The sequence below is a fragment of the Pseudophryne corroboree genome, chromosome 1 (genome assembly GCF_028390025.1).
Source record: "Pseudophryne corroboree isolate aPseCor3 chromosome 1, aPseCor3.hap2, whole genome shotgun sequence".
Classification (NCBI taxonomy): Eukaryota; Metazoa; Chordata; class Amphibia; order Anura; family Myobatrachidae; genus Pseudophryne; species Pseudophryne corroboree.
Window position 1 is genome coordinate 334,181,290 of NC_086444.1, and position 21,768 is coordinate 334,203,057.

Genomic DNA, 21,768 nt, shown 5'->3' on the forward strand with positions numbered 1-21,768 from the left:
TCTATACCGTTTCCCAACATCTGAATAGAGAAGCAGAGTACGCAGCTGTGCATCATCTCTGTGCAGAGGCCAGCGCCTCGCTGAGAGGAATCCTACAGGATATGTCTAGTAGTGAAATGTGATCGATTACTACTCTCCCTCCCCCCACACAGGGAACTGAGAAACAAAGCTCTGTCCTCTGACTTGCAGTCAGATACAGAACTCTTTAAACTTCCAGCACACTTTCTTTTTTCTTCTACTCAAGACACTAATCTTGTTCAGCCAAAAACACATCATCATAGCAACCACATACAGCGTAATTACTAGATGATATACATGGCTTGCAGCACCAATTATTCATGTGTGGCTCTGGGTAAAGACAAGCACTGCTGGAGATACAAGTCTGTGCTGTTATTATTTTGCACAGCAATAACCACTAGGACGATAATAGGTCATAAACACAGTAAATGTGGACGAAAAATAAAATCGCTCTGCAGGAAACCAATTTATAGTTCCAGAAAATGATTATAAGCATTCTACAATCAAATAAATAAATGAACAGAATATGAAAGCAAACATATGCTTGTTTGATATTCAATAAGCATTTATTTATCACACGTTCCATCATGCTGGAGAGTGTTGCCAAACAAACAAATATATAAATATTATTCAAATTCATGGACCGCATTAGTAGCCCATCATCCACAGGCACAGATAAAGTGTACACTAAACCTTTGACCATATAGAGTGGTCTATTAATTAATAATATCATACTCAATGCATACTGGGCATGATATTAGCGCTCAGAATCTCATTTCAGCATGCAAATACACTGGGCAGACGTATGAAGTAAAGGTCACAGAGACAGGGTCCCCGCAATGTGCTCAGTGTGGCTGCGGGAATCCTGTGAATGCACGGTCCACTAACCATGCTTGCGTGACGCCATTGCTGGAGAGGGATCCAGAACAAGCATCTTCCTGTTACTTTTGCGGGGATCGAGGTCGGAAATGCTTTACATTCCGGAGGTTGGTAAATCTGACAGCATTGCATCTCTTCTAGAAGACCATGTGGGTCGTGGCTCCTGTTAGAAATGGAGGGACCGTTGCGGGGGAAGTCATTCAGGTGAATGAGCCCATTGGCACAAAGTACCGATTTTCTGTACTATGCGCAGAACCCATTTTGCGTGTGCACGAACAGATCCTGCAGGCTGACATCAGACTGTCATTGACTGACAGGGAAGGGGGGGGGGGGGGGGTATTGAATACAGTATTTGTGATTACTCCCAGAGAATGGGTGTTTTACAGAACTAAGCTTACGTATATTAGGTTAATGCAGTGGTTCTCAAATGTTTTTGAATCACAGTGTCCCAGAGCTTCACAATTTTTTTCATGGCACCTCTAGGCCAAAAGTCTTATTAAGAAATTTACAAAGAAATATTACATTTTGTCATCCATAGGTTCTATCGTGTGGTGAGGGAGAATATTTGCTTCGGTTTGTCCACATATTGTATATTGGCAGCCACCTGCACTGGTTTTGCCTATTAAATTGACCATAAATAATTTGAATTGGTCCTGGACAACCAACCCAGGGCACCTCTGCAAGTATCCCAAGGCACCCCAGGGTTAGAGTATACTAGGTTCGGAGCACATGGACTCCTGGATGCATACTGAGTTATAAGTCTCTGTACTGTAACTATACATTCAGTTCTCAGCTATAAAAGTGAACATGGAAATAATGACACAATAATGGCATAAATAGCAATTACATCTGATGCATGTAAACTTCCTAGAGGAAGAGCCTGGGGACACTACAGGACATGTCTGCACACACACTGGATGCTCAATGGTCCTATTACCCCTGTGTGACACATTACACAGAGAGACAGAGACAGAGAGACAGAGACACACAGAGAGAGAGAGAGAGAGAGAGAGAGAGAGAGAGAGAGAGAGAGTGTGTGTGTGTGTGTGTGTGTGTGTGTGTGTGTGTGTGTGTGTGTTCAGATATCAGTGGGGTACATCTGGAACAGATGCGGCACTTAAGTTCGTGCACATGCCAAAACATAAAACTCTATACAATTACACACATATACATTTAGACACAAGGCAGTGCAGGGAGCATCGGTGCAGGCTGTACTACGAGAAGGGAAAGGAGGACAAGTGAGCGGGGCACGGACCCGGCGGCGGCTGTACACCTCGGCAAAACCGTTACTCCGCAACTACAAAGCGGCTCCTGTGACACACTTACCGCTGACAGCTCGGTCAGGCGGTCCCTCATGCCGGTACGTGTTGCTAACTCCCCTGAGCCAGGGAGTGTACTTCCCGGTGTCTGTGGGGAGGATCACCGCCTCCTGCCCTCCGCCCGGTACCACAGCAACCACCGCTGTTGGGAGTAGCGGCAGGAGGGGAGAAGATCCACCGCGCATGCGCTCTAGCAGCCGGTCCCTCCTTATTCGCTGGGCCGAGAGCTGCGCCAGAGAAAACATGTGGGCGTGGTTATGCAAATATTCCGGCGGCTGTGTGTGAACTGTATGTCTCGGTACTCCCCAGCAGCAGCAGCAGTTCACATGGTGAATGAAAGCGGCTGATGCTCTTAATGGGGTTGTTCCTTTGTGTACAATGGGTGTCATTCCGAGTTGATCACTTGCTACCAACTTTTTGCAGCGCTGCGATCAGGTTAAATATTGGCAAAACTGCGCATGCATATGCACCGTAATGCGCAGGCGCGTCGTACGGGTACAAAGAGGATCGATGCTGGGCGATGGATCTAACAAAGAATCCATTCGCACAGCCGATCGCAAGGTGATTGACAGGAAGAGAGCTGTTTGTGGGTGTCAACTGACTGTTTTCTGCGAGTGTTTGGAAAAACGCAGACGTGTCCAAGCGTTTGCAGGGCGGGTGTCTGACATCAATTTTGGGACCAAAAAGAAGTGAACGCAGCGGCTGAGTTATTCCAGAGCTACTCAGAAACTACAAAAAAAAAATTGTGCCATCGGCTGCAAAAGCGTTCGCACACTTGCAAAGTGAAAATACACTCCCCCGTAGACGGCGACTATCTAATCGCAGCACAGCAAAAAGTTGCTAGCGAGCGATCAACTCGGAATGACCCCCAATATGTCCAGTGGCTGCTGGTAAGGCAGCCAGCACATATATACATACACCATACCATGTATGTTTATATTAGAGATGTGCGGCTGGCACGTTTTGTGTTTTGGTTCTGGTTCCATCCTCGTGTTTTGGATCTGGATTGGTATTGCCAAAATCACCCTTTTGTGTTTTGGATTTGGATCTGAATGATTTTTAATAAAAACAGCTAAAATCACAGTATTTGGGGGTAATTGTGATCCTACTGTATTATTAACCTCAATAACATTCATTTCCACTCATTTCCAGTCTATTCTGAACACTGAACACCTCACAGTATTGTTTTTAGGCCAAAAGATTGCACCGAGGTGGCTGTATGACTAAGCTAAGCGACACAAACACTGGGCCCATCTAGGAGTGGCACTGCAGTGGCAGACAGAATGGCAGATTTAAAAAATAGGCCCCCAAACAGCACATCATGCAAAGAAGAAAAAGAGGTGTAATGAGGTAGCTGTACGACTAAGCTAAGCAACACGAGTGTGCGGCACAAACACCTGGCCCATCTAGGAGTGGCACTGCAGTGGCAGACAGGATGGCACAAAAGAAAACTAGTCCCCAAACAGCACATGATGCAAAGAAGAAAAAGAGGTGCAAGATGGAATCGTCCTTGGGCCCTCCCACCCACCTTTATGTTGTATAAATAGGACATGCGCACTTTAACAAACCAATCATTTCAGCGACAGGGTCTGCCACACGACTGTGGCTGAAATGGCTGGTTTGTTTAGGCCCCCACCAAAAAAGAAGCAATCAGTCTCTCCTTGCACAAACTGGCTCTACAGAGGCAAGATGCCGACCTCATCCTCATCCTCAAATTCCTCACCCCTTTCAGTGTGTACATCCTCCTCTTCACAGAGTATTAATTCGTCCCCACTGGAATCCACCATCACAGGTCCCTGTGTACTTTCTGGAGTCAATTGCTGGTAAAGGTCTTCCCGGAGGAATTTATAATTCATTTTGATGAACATCATCTTCTCCATATTTTGTGGAAGTAACCTGCTACACCGATCGCTGACAAGGTTACCGGCTGCATTAAACACTCTATCGGAGTACACACTGGACGGGGGGCAACTTAGGTAAAATAAAGCCAGTTTGTGCAAGGGCCTCCAAATTGCCTCTTTTTCCTGCCAGTATACGTACGGACTGTCTGACATGCCTACTTGGATGCTGTCACTCATATAATCCTCCACCATTCTTTCAATGGTGACAGAATCATATGCAGTGACAGTAGACATGTAGTAATCGTTGGCAGCTCCTTCAGTCCGGACCAGATATCAGCACTTGCTCCTGACTGCCCTGCATCCCCGCCAGCGGGTGGGCTAGGAAATCTTATTCTTTTCCTCGCAGGCCCAGTTGCGGGAGAAAATGAAGGAGGAGCTGGTCACGTTCCGCTTGAGTTGACAATTTTCTCACCAGCAGATCTTTGAACCTCTGCAGATTTGTGTCTGCCGGAAAGAGAGATACAATGTAGGCTTTAAACCTAGGATCGAGCACAGTGGCCAAAATGTAATGCTCTGATTTCAACAGATTGACCACCCTTGAATCCTGGCAGAGCGAATGAAGGGCTACATCCACAAGTCCCACATACTTTGCGGAATCGCTCCGTCTTAGCTCCTCCTTCAATTTCTCCAGCTGCTTCTGCAAAAGCCTGATAACTTCACGTGTGGCAAGTTCGAAGGGTTGGAGAACCTTGCACAAGATGGAAATCATTCTCTACTGCGCTTGAGTCAGGTGCATTCCCCCTCCTTTGCCTATATCGTAGGTGGATGTGTAGGGTTGAATGGCCATTTGCTGCTCCTCCATCGTCTGAAGCATATAGAGTGTTGAATTCCACCTTGTTACCACCTCTTGCTTCAGGTGATGGCAGGGCAGGTTCAGGAGTGTTTGATGGCGCTCCAGTCTTCGGCATGCGGTGGCTGAATGCCAAAAGTGGCCCGCAATTTTCTCCTGCATGCCCCTGTCATTTTTAAGAAAATTCTGCACCACCAAATTAATTGTATGTGCAAAACATGGGACGTGCTGGAATTTGCCCAGATGTAATGCACGCACAATATTGGTGGCGTTGTCCGTTATCACAAATCCCCAGGAGAGTCTAATTGGGGTAAGCCATTGTGCAATGATGTCCCTCAGTTTCCGTAAAAGGTTGTCAGCGGTGTGCCGCTTATGGAAAGCGGTGATACGTAGCGTAGCCTGCATAGGAATGAGTTGGCGTTTGAGAGATGCTGCTACTGGTTCCACTGCTGTTGTTGCTGCGGGAGGCCATACATCTACCCAGTGGGCTGTCACAGTCATATAGTTCTTAGTCTGCCCTGTTCCACTTGTCCACATGTTCGTGGTTAAGTGAACAGTGGGTACAACTGCATTTTTGAGGACACTTTTTCTGACGCCTCTGTACATTCTCGGTATCGCCTGCCTAGTGAAGTGGAACCTAGATGGGATTTGACACCGGGGACACAGTACCTCAAACAATTTTCTAAGTCCCACTGAACTAATGGCGGATACCGGACACACGTCTAACACCAACATAGCTGTCAAGGCCTCAGTTATCCACTTTGCAAAAGGATGACTGCTGTCATATTTCATCTTCCTCACAAAGGACTGTTGGACAGTCAACTGCTTAGTTGAAGTAGTACAAGTGGTGTTACGACTTCCCCTCTGGGATGACCATCGACTCCCAGCAGCAACAACAGCAGCAGCAGCAACAGCAGGCGTACCACTCAAAGATCCTCTGGAGGAATCCCGGTTAGGAGAGGACTCCTCAGTCTTGCCAGTGACATGGCCTGCAGGACTACTGATGTTCCTGACTGAGGAGGAAGGTGACGTTGATGGAGTTGGTGGTGTGGCTTGCAGGAGCTTGGGTACAAGAGGAAGAAGGGATTTAGGTGTCAGTGGACTGCTTATGGTCTTACCCAAAGTTTCACAACTTGACACTGACTTCTGATGTATGCGCTGCAGGTGACGTATAAGGGAGGATGTTCCTAGGTGGTTAACGTCCTTACCCCTACTGATTACAGATTGACAGAGGCAACACATGGCTTGACACCTGTTGTCCGGATTTGTGGAGAAATAATTCCACACCGAAGAGGTGGATTTTTGGTATTTTGCCCAGGCATCACAATGGGCTTATTCATCCCACAGACAACAGGTGACTCCCCCGGTGCCTGATTTAAACAAACCACATCACCATCAGAATCCTCATCGTCAACTTCCTACTCAGCGCCAGGAACACCCATATCCTCATCCTGGAGTACTTCAACAGTGACATCTTCATTTTGAATATTATAACTGGACTGTGGGTGCTACTTCCAGCACTTGCAGAGGGCGTGTAAATGGTGGAAGGAGCCACCTCGTCCCGTCCAGTGTTGGGAAGGTCAGGCTTCGCAACCGCCGACACACGTGGACTCTCCTTGGGAATTTGTGATACCATCTTAGAATGCACAGTTCTTTGCTGTGCTTTTTCCAGCTTAACTCTTATCATTATTCTAGCGGTAGGATGAGGGCTTCCATCGTCATGTGAAGCTGAACCACTAGCCATGAACATAGGCCAGGGCCTTAGCCATTCCTTGCCACTCTGTGTTGTAAATTACATATTGGCAAGTTTACATTTCTCCTCAGACCATTTAAATTTCTTTTTATGGGTCTTTTTACTGAACTTTGGCTTTTTGGACTTTACATGCCCTCTACTATCACATTGGGCATCGGCCTTGGCAGACGACGTTGATGGGATTTCATCGTCTATGTCATGACTAGTGGCAGCAGCTTCAGCACTAGGAGGAAGTGGTTCTTGATCTTTCCCTATTTTATCCTCCAAATTTTTGTTCTCCATTATTTTTCTGGCGTTATATAAGAAATGCGGTACAGGAGAGCGTACCTCTACACCACACAAGGCAAACCCTGTGAAAATTATTTGGATTAAATATTAATAACCCCTTTATTTGGAGTAAATAATATACAGCACAGGACAGTACCACTGAATTTATATGGCAGCACCACTGGACTGGACTTATACGGCACTACCACTGGACATATATGGCAGTATCACTAGACTGGATTTATATGCCAGTACCACTGGAATTATACGGCAGGATCACTGGAATAATATGGCAATATCACTGGAATTATACGGCAGTACCACTGGACTTATACGGCAGTACCAATGGACATATATGGCTGTATCACTGGACTGAACTTATACGCCAGTTGCACTGAAATTATACGGCAGTATCACTGGACTGGATTTATACGTCAGTACCACTGGAATTATATGGAAGGATCATTGGAATTATACGGCAGTATCACTGGATTTATACGGCAGTACCAGTGGACATGTACGGCAGTATCACTGGACTGGACTTATACGCCAGTACCACTGGAATTATACGTAGGATCACTGGACTTATATACCAGTACCACTGAAATTATATGGCAAGATCACTGGAATTATACGGCAGGATCACTGGAATTATACGGCAGGATCACTGGATTTATATGCCAGTACCGCTGGACATATACGGCAGTATCAATGGACATATACGGCAGTATCACTGGACATATACGGCAGTATCGCTGGACTGGACTTATACGCCAGTACCACTTGAATTATACGGCAGGATCACTGGAATTATACGGCAGGATCACTGGACTTATACGCCAGTACCAGTGGAATTATATGGCAGGATCACTGGAATTATACGCTAGGATCACTGGATTTATATGGCAGTACCGCTAGACATATACGGCAGTATCAATGGACATATACGGCAGTATCAATGGACATATACGGCAGTACCACTGGACATATACAGCAGCACAGGGACACCAAAACTGGACTGATGCAGGACAACACAGCACCACTGCAATGGACTGGACTTATACAGCAGCACTGGACATATGGTAGCAGAGGACACCACCACTGTGACTGGACTGATGCAGCACAAGACACCACCACTGGACTGATGCAGCACAACACAGCATCACTGAGCAGGACTTATACAGCAGCAGAGGACACAACCACTGTGACTGGACTGATGCAGCACAATACACTAACACTGATCTGATGCAGGACACTGAGGACGAAGACACGTCCTCTCTCTACACTCTCCAAAGCCGGAGTAAAAATGGTGGCGACGCGCGGCTCCTTATATGGAATCTAAACCCCGTGAGAATCCGACAGCGGGATGATGACGTTTTGCCTCGTTCTGGTTTTCGAGTCAGGTGGGAAAACCCGAGCCTGACTTGGATCTGAGCTCATGACATGAAGTGCGGGGGGGTTCGGTTCTCTGAGAACCGAACCCGCTCATTTCTAGTTTATATGTGCTGACCAGCTTCCCCTGCAACTTGTGGTCGGATCTGCAGCCCAGGGACAGCAGCCGCACATAGGGCCTAATTCAGACCTGATCACTAGGATGAGTTTTTTGCATCCCTGCGATCAGGTAGTCGCCACCTACAGGGGGAGGGGGGAGTCGATGTGCAGGAGTGCGATCGCTTTTGCAGAGAGCTGCACAAACAAAAGTTTGTGCAGTCTCTGCACAGCTCAGGACTAAAGGGTCCCATACACTTACGCGACAGCCTCCCAGGGTGCAGGGTCACCCAAGATACATCGTATGCTGTCCTTTTGCATACAATGTATCCTGGGCGATACCAGCCATGCCTGCGGGGTCGGACGTGATTGAATGGCCGACCCCGCAGGGAAACACCTCCAAAATGCCCGATATATCGGGCCGAATGCCCGAAATCGGATTAAATCGGGCATTATCATCCTAGTGTATGGGGCCCTTTACTCTTCCACTGCGATGATCTGTTCCGGAGGCGACGTCAGGAACCCTCCTATCAAACGCTTGGACACGCCTGTGTTTTCCTGGACACTCCCTGGAAACGGTCAGTTGACTCCCACAAACAGCCTCCTCCTGTCAATCTTTCGTCGTCCTTCCCGTCGCTGCCCGGCGTTCCCCGTAGCTGGCAGGGCCTCATGCCTGCGCATTGCGGCGCCGGCGCAGGCACAGTTCTGACCCGATCGCTGCTGTGCGTTTTTGCACAGCAGCGATCGGGTCTGAATGGCCCCACTAGGGATGTGTAAGAATGTTCTCAGAATCAGAATCAGCTTTATTGGCCAAGTATACTTGCGTATACTAGGAATTTGTTTTGGTTTGCTATTCAACAGCCAAGTAGGTAACAGATAAACAGGTGGGGAGGCGGGGGGGAGTTAAGTAAAGTCATACAGGGACACAAGTGAGTTACATGTACGTTTAGTCAGTCAATGTTCAGGAGTTCAGCAGGCGGTCCGCTTTGGGAAAGAAACTTTTGAGGCTTCTGGTGGACATGGCCAAGACAGCCCTGTAATGCCTGCCTGAAGGAAGCAAGTTAAACATGCGGTGGCTGGGGTGTAGCTGGTCCTTTACTATCTTTCTTGCCCGTTTTTTTTGTAGCTCTGGACAGGTACAGGCCCTGGACTGAGGGAAGGTCGGCCTGATGATCTTCTCTGCTGTTCTGACCACCTTTTGGAGCTTGCATCTGTCCCTCACGCTGGCGGAGCCGTACCATACCAGTAACTAGGAACACAGTACTGACTCCACAATTGCGGAGTAGAAGAGGAGCAGAAGCTTCTGTGGGATGTTGAACTTCCCTAGTTGCCTGAGGAAGAACAACCTCTGCGGCGCTTTCCCGACAGTGGCGTCAGCGTTGGACCCCCATTTAAGGTCCCGGGAGATTGTGGTCCCTAGGAACTTGAAGGAGTCCACTAGCGATACCACACTGTCAGCAATCCTTAGTGGAGGTGCACTAGCTGACTTCTTCCTGAAGTCCACTATCATCTCGACAGTTTTGAGGGGGTTGAGCTCAAGGTTGTTGTGGCTCCATCAGTGGGCCAACCGGTCTACTTCCCGTCTATAGGCCGATTTGTCCCCGTCCTTGATGAGGCCTATGATGGTGGTGTCGTCAGCGAATTTGATGATCTTTACTGATTGCCCCTCTGAGGTGCAGTCATTTGTGTACAGGGAGAAGAGCAGGGGTTAGAGGACACAGCCCTGAGGGGCGCCTGTACTAATGGACCGCACTTGAGAGGTGAATTCCCACGCTTTCACCACCTATGTCCTATCTGTCAGGAAGTCTACTATCAGGAACAGGTAGCTTCTGGGACCCCTAGGTGAAGTAATTTTGGGTGGAGGATGCTGGGTACGACTGTATTGAAGGCCGAGCTGAAATTGACAAACAGTACCCTCGCGTAGGTACCGGGAATGTCTAGGTGCTGTAGAATGTAGTGCAGGCCCAGGTTGACTGCATCCTCGACAAACCGATTTGATCGATAGGCGAACTGTAGGGGGTCCAGTTGGGGGCCAGTCACAGTTTTCAGGTGATTCAAAACCAGATGCTCAAACGTTTTCATGACCACATACAGTGCTATCGGCCTGTAGTCGTTCAGGTTCGTGATAGAGGGTTTCTTGGGGACCGGGACAATAGTGGACCTTTTGAGGCAGGAAGGGACTTTCTGTAGCTCCAGCGATTTGTTGAAGATCTTGGTGAATATGGGGGTGGGCTGACCTGCACATGCTCTCAGGGCAGATGGTGACACTCCGTCAGGACCCGGAGCTTTCCTGGGTTTGGCCCTTTTGAACAGTGCCTCCACCTCTTCTTGGGTGACTTGCAGTGCCTGTAGTTGGCCGTCGGTGTTCGTGGTAGAGGTGATTGTTTGGGTCGCAGGGGACTTCTTTTGCGAACCTGCAATAAAAGTGGTTCAGGTCATCTGCTAGCTCTTGGTACATGAAACTGGTTTGTGAGTTATCAAGGCCGAGCGTGAGATTCTTGGCATTCAGTTAGCCACGGAAAGGTAGCTGCGTTCATTTTCAATAGGATGTAGGGGCTAATTCAGGTTGGATCGCAGTGTGCGATCCAACCGGAATTTTTGCAGAAAAGATGCGGGCACATGCGCAGCGCCCGTACTGTGCATGCGCCTGCAGAAAATGCGATCGCCTTTTCTTGTCAATCAGGCAGAGGCGGTCGCGGGGGTGGGGGACGGGGGGGACGGGCAACACTCAGTTTCCAGGGAGGAGATGGAGCGTTGTGGGGGTGGGGCAACCCAAATGGTGGGCGATGCGGTGCAAACGTTGGTGTATCGTGGGCGTGGTCATGCCGGCTGCGTGACATCAGATGCTGCCGCTGCGACAGGTAAGATGGCACCGGGACTAAGCTGCGCCGGCAGGAGTCATCTTTAGTTTCTGCTGACAAGCAGAAAGTGCGAAGCGATCGCAATTTCTGCTTGTTGAAGGGGGGGAGGCACCGGTCTGTATGCTGGGCGGCCTTGCCCAGTGATGGGCGGCCCCCAGCATGCGACCAAAAGGATAGCAAATTCTGCTAATTATCATTAGCCCCAAAATGCATCTTTTTTTTTTCCTCGCAGCCCTACACAAGGTGAAAACTCAGGAAATCCCTATTTTATGATAAAAATGGCAGGACTTGGGATCCTATTCAGTAAGGATTGCAAATTCTGCTTTTTAGCACTGCACAAAAATTGCGGATGCATGTGACGTCACGCAACTGGCACGTCCCTGCCACACCTCCATTTCCCCACCGCCGCCCCCGCAATGCTCCATCTCCACCTTGGAAACAGAGTGGTGTCACCCCCCTCTTGCCCTGCGAACGCCTCTGTGCCTGATTGACAGGCAGAGGCGTTCGGATCATAATAGTTATTTTTGCGGTTGGATCACCAATTGTGATCCAACCTGTTGGTTCAGAAGCTGTGACACCTACTTCCAAATGATTCATTAGGCCAGTGGTCCCCAAACTTTTCTAGCGTATCAGATTTTTTTTTATGGGGGTCCCTAGGTTAAATGTTTCATGTTGAGAAATTAAGAATAAATATTAAATGAAGTAAATTGGGATTATATGACATCCTTAGGTTTAGTTATGTGGTGAGGGATAGGATTTACTTCTGTTAGCCCACACATTTAAGACTGGCAGCGACAAGCACTGGTTTTGCCTATTTTATGGACCATGAATAATTTTTATTGGTCCTGTACCACCAATCCAAGGCACACCTGTAAGTGTCTCAATGCACCTCAGGGTGCCACAGCCTACAGTTTGGGAACCACTGCATTAGGCAATTTTAAGTTTTTAATTAGCATAGTTTGGCTTATTATTACATGTCATTTTTGGGGTGATGTTCTGTAAAGTGCACAATAATGGGCTAAAAGATGTGGGACAGGTATGTGGGAGTGTTGTGTGTATGGGACACGTGTTTTTAACATTGTAGATGGGAGTTATTGTCTTTTTAACATAAGAAAAGGGTAACAGCGCTAAAATGTAAATTAAAAATCACAGTTCAATACATTTTAAAAAGACACATGATTATCATGCAAAAAACAGAAATGAATGACAAGCTGAAGATGAGGGATCTATCTATAACACAATGTGATAAGTGCCAGCTGCAACTTGAAAAACGACCGTGTCCCGTTATATTGGTGGACAGTTTATATAGGCAAATGGATGTATAATTTTCCAATGATGATGAGATTACCGGCTGTGTGTTCTAAAGCATAGGATCCTGTAGCAATGGTCCTTAGGGCAATGGGGCTCCATGCAATGATGTCGGGATCCACAATAGCTTGATCAGCCTGATGAATTACCTGAGAATGATGTCCAAACTCCCACAGGTAGCTACCAATTGGGGCTGAGGGAACACAGGTCTCTGTAACGGCAGCGTGTGCACTGGCCGCTGACGCGTTTCGCTGCGTCATGTAGCTTTATCAAACTTTGAAAAGTGGCTATGATTGACTAAAAAATCAGCTTACAGGCATTTTATGCAACCCTAAATTTAACTAGAGCAGTGGTTCCTAAACTTTCATGAATCTTGGTGCCCTAGAGTATCGGCATTTTGTTTTAATGTTGTCCCTAGACCAAAAGTTTCTTATTGAGAAATTCAGCAATAATTATTAAATTAAGTAAATTGTGCACACCTGACATCTTTAGGGTCAGTTATGTGGCCAGATCTCACCCTGGATTTGAGGATTTATGTATGCAGCCCTGTATGGCTGTGAACAAATATCCTTGAGTACAGCAGTGTTAGGTGCCGCGGTCCGCGGTGCCGCTCGGTCTGCTTCCGAGCGACGCTCACGTCCGCCGCACCTCCCTCCCTGCCCGCCCGGCGCCTAGCAACGCCAGGACGCCGTGCGTACTGTAGCCGCCGGGTCCCTGGCAACGCTAGGACGCCGGGCGTCCCCAGCCGCTGGGTCTATAGCAACGGGGACGCCATTGGCGGACCGCGTTCCCCGTTGCCAGATAGGATTGATTAGTTGCTCGTGCAGCAGGGCAGCTGCACGGCAACTAGTAATTAGGGTCTGGGGGCTGGCCCCCCTGTCATTGGCCAGCAGGGTCTTTTTATGGGAGCCAGCACACTGCAGCTCGCCAGTGATAGCTTCCTGTATGCTGTTCCTGCCTTGCAACGTCTGTTCCTGGTCAGCTGTATCTGGTCGATCCTGCTCCCTGTGCTCCTGAGTTCTGGAGTTCTGAAGCCGGTCCTGGGAATCCTTCCTGTCCAAGTGAACCTGTTGCAGTCATCTGGGGGTTCTCGCTTGTTGGGGTTCTCTCCCGGTTTCGTGAGTAGCGGCTTCTGCCGCGTGTTGCGGCCTAGGCCGCTTAGTCCTTGTGTTAATTTTGTATTTGGTGGTTTTTGCGCAGGTTTCCGCTTTTCACTGTCCTCCCCGGAACTCGCGGTGCCGTGTGGGGGAGTGGACAGTGGTATCTTTTGTTGTTCCTTTCCTTTCTGTTTGCTTTAGTTAGAGGTCCCCTTGTTATTATCCTGTCTCGGTTCACGCCTTGTCTCACTCTAAGACCTGGGGGCATCGGAGTTGGGCAGACCTAATCCGCCCTTCAAACGCGGCTGCCGTGGGCCCAAGAAACCATAGTCACTCAGGCGTGAACTGACCACATGGGTAAAACAATGGAGGTAGGATGCTAGGGGCTATTCCCGTACCACCCCTTATTTCAGCGTCACGTCCTGGTGCTCTGGACTCACTACGCAACATCTCTCTAGTTCTGAGCATCAGGAACGTAACATTATCACCGGCCCAAAAACAAAAGAAAGAATAATATAAAGAGTTATTTGTTTTTGGTGGGCCTTGAAATTCGGCCTCATGAATCCGGCAGTATTAGGACCGAATCCCAGCCAGCTTTTGGCCAACCAGATTCAGGAACTAACTCAGATGGTTCAGGATCTTACTCTTCGGGTGAGATCGCAGGAAGATCTTTTGCGAGCCTCCCCGAGTATGATTCCAGAACCAAAGATGCACCTTCCTGACCATTTTTCAGGTAACCAAAAGGATTTTTTTAATTTCAAGGAAGCTTGTAAGCTTTATTTTCGTTTAAGGCCCCGATCCTCTGGTACTGAGTCTCAACGGGTCGGGATTGTGATGTCTTTGCTACAAGGCGATCAGCAAACCTGGGCTTTTGGGCTAAAAGCCGATGATGTTGCCTTGCTTTCTGTAGATGCCTTTTTTAAGTCTCTAGGCCTTCTGTACGATGACCCTGATAGAGAAGCGTCGGCTGAGAGCCACCTGCGTGCACTTAAGCAAGGGAAAAATCCAGCAGAGGCGTATTGTACCGAGTTTCGCCGTTGGTCGAACGACTGTGGCTGGAATGACCCGGCCCTGCGCAATCAGTTTCGCCTCGGTTTGTCTGAAGTTATTAAAGACAGTCTCCTTCAGTACCCCGCTCCAGAGACTTTAGACAAACTCATGGAGCTTGCTATTAAAATTGATCGTCGTCTCCGGGAGCGGAGGGCTGAAAGAGGAGCTAGTTTCAGGCCTAGTCCATGTGTGTATACTTTCCCTGAGGACGTCGAGGAGCCCATGCAAATGGGTCTCTCCCGGCTGTCCCCAGAGGAAAGAACCAGAAGGCTAAATTCTGGTCTTTGCTTGTATTGTGGTGGCAAGGGACATATCGCACGTAATTGCCCGAATAAGCAGGGAAACGCTCTGACCAAGTGAATTGTGAGGGGGTTCACTTGGGTCTGCAATTGATCTCCTCTACTGATTCCTTATTAGTTCCTGTAAAAATTTCCTTTGGTAGTCTCAGTTCGTTGGTGTCGGCCTTCGTCGACAGTGGAGCTGCTGGAAATTTCATGGATCTTGGTTGGGCTCAGGCTTTGGGCGTTCCACAGATACCTTTGGATAAACGTATCACCATGCATGGCTTGGATGGTGGTCCGCTTTCTAATGGGGTAATCACTCACCGCACACCTCCAGTACAACTGACAGTGGGGGCCCTACATTCTGAGAAAATCGAATTTTACCTTACCCATTGTCCGGCTGTCCCCGTAGTTTTGGGTCACCCCTGGCTTGCCTTTCATAATCCCACCATAGATTGGCGGTCTGGGGAGATTTCCCAATGGGGTCCCTTTTGTGTTAAGGAGTGTATTTCCCGTCCAGTCCGGGTTGCGGCAGTCACCCCAGAACTTATTCCTTTGGAATATCAGGACTTTGCCGGTGTTTTCTCCAAGGGTAATGCGGATATTCTACCTCCTCATCGGTCCTATGACTGCGCTATTGACTTAGTTCCCGGTGCCTCTTTGCCTAATGGGAGACTATATGCCCTGTCTGGGCCGGAAACTACGGCAATGAATGATTATGTACAGGAGAGCCTAAAAAAAAGGCTTCATTAGGCCCTCGAAATCTCCATTGAGTGCAGGGTTCTTTTTTGTTGAGAAAAAAGATGGGTCGCTCAGACCATGTATTGATTATCGGGCTCTGAATAAAATTTCTGTTAAAAACACCTACCCCTTGCCACTGATTTCAGTACTATTTGATCAGCTCCGGACTGCCGTTATCTTTTCCAAGATCGATCTTAGAGGGGCTTACAATCTCATCCGAATAAAATCTGGGGATGAGTGGAAGACGGCTTTCAGCACACAGTCGGGACATTATGAATACCTGGTGATGCCGTTTGGGCTGTCTAATGCTCCTGCTGTATTTCAAGATCTCATTAACGACGTCCTTCGCGACTTTCTAGGAAAGTTCGTAGTCGTTTATTTAGACGACATTTTGATTTACTCTGAGTCTTTTGAACAACATATTACCCATGTGCGACTGGTCCTTCAGAAGTTACGGGAAAATCATTTATACGCCAAACTGAAGAAATGTGATTTCCACATCACAGAAGTGTCCTTCCTGGGGTATATTATTTCTCCTAAGGGGTTTTTCATGGAACCAAAAAAACTCCAGGCCATCCTAAATTTGGCACAACCCACGAATTTAAAAGCAATTCAGCGCTTTTTAGGGTTTGCAAATTACTATAGGCATTTTATTCATACCTTCTCAGATTTGGTTGCTCCCTGAGGAAGACCCAAACGGGTCGATACGCGTTGGAGAGGAGAGAGGAAAGAAAGCACTGCACTTTCAAGTTTTTCTCAACATCAATACAAAACACAGTGGCATTCTGAAACATATCCAGACGGAACACACTAATGACACAGAAGACATTGCGGAGGAAGATTGAGCCGCGCGGCCGAGAGGGGAAAGACCAGTGAGCAGAGCACCGATCACCAGGCGCAGAGAAGACCGATCAGAGCCGTGGAAGCGGTCGACGGGATCAAGCACAGGAGACAAGGTAACACACTCCGTAGGAGGGAGGGTTCACGGCGGACAGTCCCCTTGTGGGTCCCGAAGCCAGTGATACCTTCCCCCCAGAGACGTGACCGCATCCGTCGGTCCCGGCAGGCGGTGGACGTCTGTGGATACGGGCGCCTCCCGCCGTTCGTGACAGAGGTGACAAGCGGGGAGTCCGGAGTGTTTAGTCACCTTGTCCCCTAGTCACCTTGTCCCTCCGCTATCCATTTGGGGTACCCCGTAATAACGTGATCATATTTAAGACCAGAACCCGCCTCTGAGAAGAAGAAAACTTTATAACATCTGTGACGGACTCTACAATCCGTAACTTCAGTGTCATTCCAGAACTTCCATTTCCACTGTGTACTCAATTCAATATAGAACCACATTAAGGTGTAAAAGAGGTGGGACGCCACACTCTATTCACACCACAATTTTTGGACTGATAATTTTTCATTTCTTAATCTTAGTTACCTGTAACATTGCGGACTTTCTATTATTTTTATTTTTATTTTATTTTTATTTTTAATTTTTATTTATGATACCTACATATTACTAATTTTTCTTTCGGTCACACTGGTTTGCATTTTGCAAATTATGAATTTACAATACTTATGGTAGTATATTAAATATTATTATTCATATTGTTTGCCTTTTCACTTCTGTTTTTCTACATAATATCCACAAAATTTTCACACAGGCGCAGTTGTGAAACTTTGATAACGTCATTTAAAAAAGGAGCGGACCCTTCCAATTGGTCGCCTGAAGCCAAGTCTGCCTTCCTGGCCTTAAAGCAGGCCTTTGTCTCAGCTCCAGTACTCAGACACTCTAACCCGGATCTCCCCTTTATTGTCGAGGTAGATGCCTCAGAGGTTGTAGTGGGGGCTATCCTTTCTCAGGAAGACCCGGAGTCTCAGGAATTACACCCATGTGCCTTCATGTCCAGAAAATTCTCCTCCGCAGAATCCAACTATGATGTTGGTAATAGAGAATTGTTGGCAGTTAAATGGGCTTTCGAGGAGTGGAGGCACTGGCTGGAAGGAGCAAGGCATACCATTACGGTGTTTACTGACCACAAGAACCTGCAGTATATTGAGTCAGCTAAACGGCTTAATGCTCGACAGGCACGTTGGGCGCTTTTTTTTACTCGTTTCAGGTTTATTATCACCTTCAGGCCCGGTTCCAAGAATACAAAAGCCGATGCCCTGTCACTTTGTTTTCTTCCGGTTCACAATAACCACCCGGCTACTACCCCCATAGTCCCATCGTCTGTCATCCGGGCTGGCCTCACACAGGATTTATTTACACAGCTAGTCCAGCTTCAGCAGCAGGCTCCCAAAGTCACTCCTGCAGATCGTCTCTTCGTCCCTGAATTTCTGAGAGGCACTGTTCTAGCTGAGTTTCATGATAATAAGGTTTCTGGTCATCCGGGTATCACTAAGACCTTGGAGTTAATCTCTCGCTCAGTGTGGTGGCCTAATCTTTCTAAAGATGTAAGGGAATTTGTCCGTTCCTGTCAGGTTTGTGCTCAGTACAAGGTATCTCGATCGTTGCCAGTCGGGCAACTCATGCCTCTAGCCGTTCCTCTCAGGCCATGGTCACATATATCCATGGATTTCGTGGTGGACCTTCCTCTTTCAGCTGGATTTCGAGTCATTTGGGTGGTAGTAGACCGTTTTAGTAAGATGGCCCACTTCATTGCTCTCCCCCGATTACCCTCTGCTCAAGGGTTGGCAGTTTTGTTTCTCCGCCATGTGTTCAGGCTCCATGGTTTACCCAGGGATATTGTCTCTGATCGGGGACCGCAATTCATCGCCCGTTTCTGGAAACGTTTTTGTGCCTCATTAAATATGAAACTCTCTTTAACATCTGGGTACCATCCACAGTCTAACGGACAAACTGAACCTGTTAATCAGTCGTTAAAACAGTATTTACGGCTATATTTGGCCAAACTTCAGAATGATTGGTCTGAATTTCTTCCTTTGGCCGAGTTTGCCTATAATAACTCTTGTCATTCTTCCACCAAGGAGTCCCCATTCTTTTCGGTCTTAGGCTTTCATTCTAGAGCCAATTCTTTTTACCCTCATTTTCCAGTCTCCTTGTAGACCTTAACTTCCCGTCTCAGAATGATTTGGAGAAAGGTGCACCTTGCCCTTAAGAAGGCTGCCTTCCGAGAAAAAAAAAATTCTGATAGGTTCCGACACCCATGCACTTTTAAGGTGGGAGATAAGGTGTGGTTGTCAACCCGCAACATCAAGCTCCGACAACCCTCGGCTAGATTGGGACCCAAATTTATTGGACCGTTCCTTATCATTAAGAAGGTCAACCCAGTTGCTTTTCGGCTACGCTTGCCTAAATCACTCAAAATTGGCAATACTTTTCACTGTTCCCTTCTGAAGCAGTATTTTTCTTCCAGGAGATTCCCTCGGAAGACTTCCCAGGGTAGACCTCCGGTGGATGTTCAGGGGCAACAAGAGTTCTTGGGCGAGAAGGTTTTAGATTCCAAAGTTTCTCGGGGCCGGCTTTATTTTTTGGTTCACTGGAAAGGCTATGGCCCGGAAGAAAGGTCTTGGGTCCTGGATAACAATTTACATGCCCCTAAACTTAAGAGATTATTCTTTCAGGAATTTCCTCAGAAACCCGGCTTTAGGGGTTCTTTAACCCCTCCTCAAGGGGGGGGTACTGTTAGGTGCCGCGGTCCGCGGCGCCGCTCGGTCTGCTTCCGAGCGACGCTCACGGCCGCCGCACCTCCCTCCCTGCCCGCCCGGTGCCTAGCAACGCCAGGACGCCGTGCGTACTGTAGCCGCCGGGTCCCTGGCAACGCTAGGACGCCGGGCGTCCTCAGCCGCTGGGTCCATAGCAACGGGGACGCCATTGTCGGACCGCGTTCCCCGTTGCCAGATAGGATTGATTAGTTGCTCGTGCAGCAGGGCAGCTGCACGGCAACTAGTAATTAGGGTCTGGGGGCTGGTCTTGCTGGCCCTTCTGTCATTGGCCAGTAGGGTCTTTTTATGGGAGCCAGCACACTGCAGCCTCGCCGGTGATAGCTTCCTGTATGCTGTTCCTGCCTTGCAACGTCTGTTCCTGGTCAGCTGTATCTGGTCGATCCTGCTCCCTGTGCTCCTGAGTTCTGGAGTTCTGAAGCCGGTCCTGGGAATCCTTCCTGTCCAAGTGAACCTGTTGCAGTCATCTGGGGGTTCTCGCTTGTTGGGGTTCTCTCCCGGTTTCGTGAGTAGCGGCTTCTGCCGCGTGTTGCGGCCTAGGCCGCTTAGTCCTTGTGTTAATTTTGTATTGGTGGTTTTTGCGGAGGTTTCCGCTTTTCACTGTCCTCCCCGGAACTCGGCGGTGCCGTGTGCGGGAGTGGACAGTGGTATCTTTTGTTGATCTTTTCCTTTGGCGGCGTGCCGCACATATATTTAGTTTTAGGGTAGTTAGTAGCCCCTATCTTTCTGTTTGCTTTAGTTAGAGGTCCCCTTGTTATTATCCTGTCTCGGTTCACGCCTTGTCTCACTCTAAGACCTGGGGGCATCGGAGTTGGGCAGACCTAATCCGCCCTTCAAACGCGGCTGCCATGGGCCCAAGAAACCATAGTCACTCAGGCGTGAACTGACCACACGGGTAAAACAATGGAAGTAGGGTGCTAGGGGCTATTCCCGTACCACCCCTTATTTCAGCGTCACGTCCTGGTGCTCTGGACTCACTACGCAACATCTCTCTAGTTCTGAGCATCAGGAACGTAACAAGCAGTACCATAACTGCTGTGTATAGTCACACTTACTTGCGACTAATTGCACTGACCCCAATTTGTAGATGGGTTGGCCAATTGTTGGTCCAGAAGCGATATTTCAGATAAATATGGGATCGCCATGTCTGTATTTAATACAGAAAATAATGGTAAAAATAATATTGATCCTTCTCGTAATAAATATTATTTTGTGCATGTGCAGTTAGCGCAGCCATTACATTCAAGAATGCACAGTAAAAAGAGAGCAAAAGCTGATGCATGCACAGTGCGGCAGGTGATGCCATGGAGCAGGTAAGTATATAGCTGCTGCAGCATCCTTTTTATTTTTTTAGCAAATCTTTCATGCCTTGAGAATCTATAAAAAAATAAGATTTTACTCACCGGTAAATCTATTTCTCGTAGTCCGTAGTGGATGCTGGGAACTCCGAAAGGACCATGGGGAATAGTGGCTCCGCAGGAGACTGAGCACAACCAAAGAAAGCTTTTAGGTCACCTGGTGTGCACTGGCTCCTCCCACTATGACCCTCCTCCAAGCCTCAGTTAGGACACTGTGCCCGGACGAGCTGACATAATAAGGAAGGATTTTGAATCCCGGGTAAGACTCTTACCAGCCACACCAATCACACCGTATAACTCGTGATACTATACCCAGTTTAACAGTATGAAAACAACTGAGCCTCTCAACAGATGGCTGAACAATAACCCTTTAGTTAACAATAACTATGTTAACTAAAGTATTGCAGACAATCCGCACTTGGGATGGGCGCCCAGCATCCACTACGGACTACGAGAAATAGATTTACCGGTGAGTAAAATCTTATTTTCTCTGACGTCCTAGTGGATGCTGGGAACTCCGAAAGGACCATGGGGATTATACCAAAGCTCCCAAACGGGCGGGAGAGTGCGGATGACTCTGCAGCACCGAATGAGAGAACTCAAGGTCCTCCTCAGCCAGGGTATCAAATTTGTAGAATTTTGCGAACGTGTTTGCCCCTGACCAAGTAGCAGCTCGGCAAAGTTGTAAAGCCGAGACCCCTCGGGCAGCCGCCCAAGATGAGCCCACCTTCCTTGTGGAATGGGCTTTCACTGATTTAGGATGCGGCAGTCCAGCCGCAGAATGCGCCAGCTGAATTGTGCTACAAATCCAGCGAGCAATAGTCTGCTTAGAAGCAGGAGCACCCAGTTTGTTGGGTGCATACAGGATAAATAGCGAGTCAGTTTTCCTGACTCTAGCCGTCCTGGAAACATAAATTTTCAAGGCCCTGACTACGTCCAGTAACTTGGAATCCTCCAAGTCCCTAGTAGCCGCAGGCAC

At 48.1% G+C, this 21,768-nt stretch overlaps 1 protein-coding gene across 2 annotated transcripts in view; it reads right to left on the minus strand.

The window, feature by feature from the left end:
• STX2 (syntaxin 2) overlaps positions 1–2,425 on the minus strand; it is a 273,207-nt gene extending 270,782 nt beyond the window's left edge. For both annotated transcript variants that reach the window (XM_063964647.1, XM_063964646.1), the window contains exon 1: positions 2,224–2,425. In XM_063964647.1, the coding sequence (XP_063820717.1) occupies positions 2,224–2,253 (30 nt within the window). In that variant the 5' untranslated portion in view covers positions 2,254–2,425. The remainder of the gene's footprint in view (positions 1–2,223) is intronic.
• Positions 2,426–21,768: the final 19,343 nt, after the last annotated feature.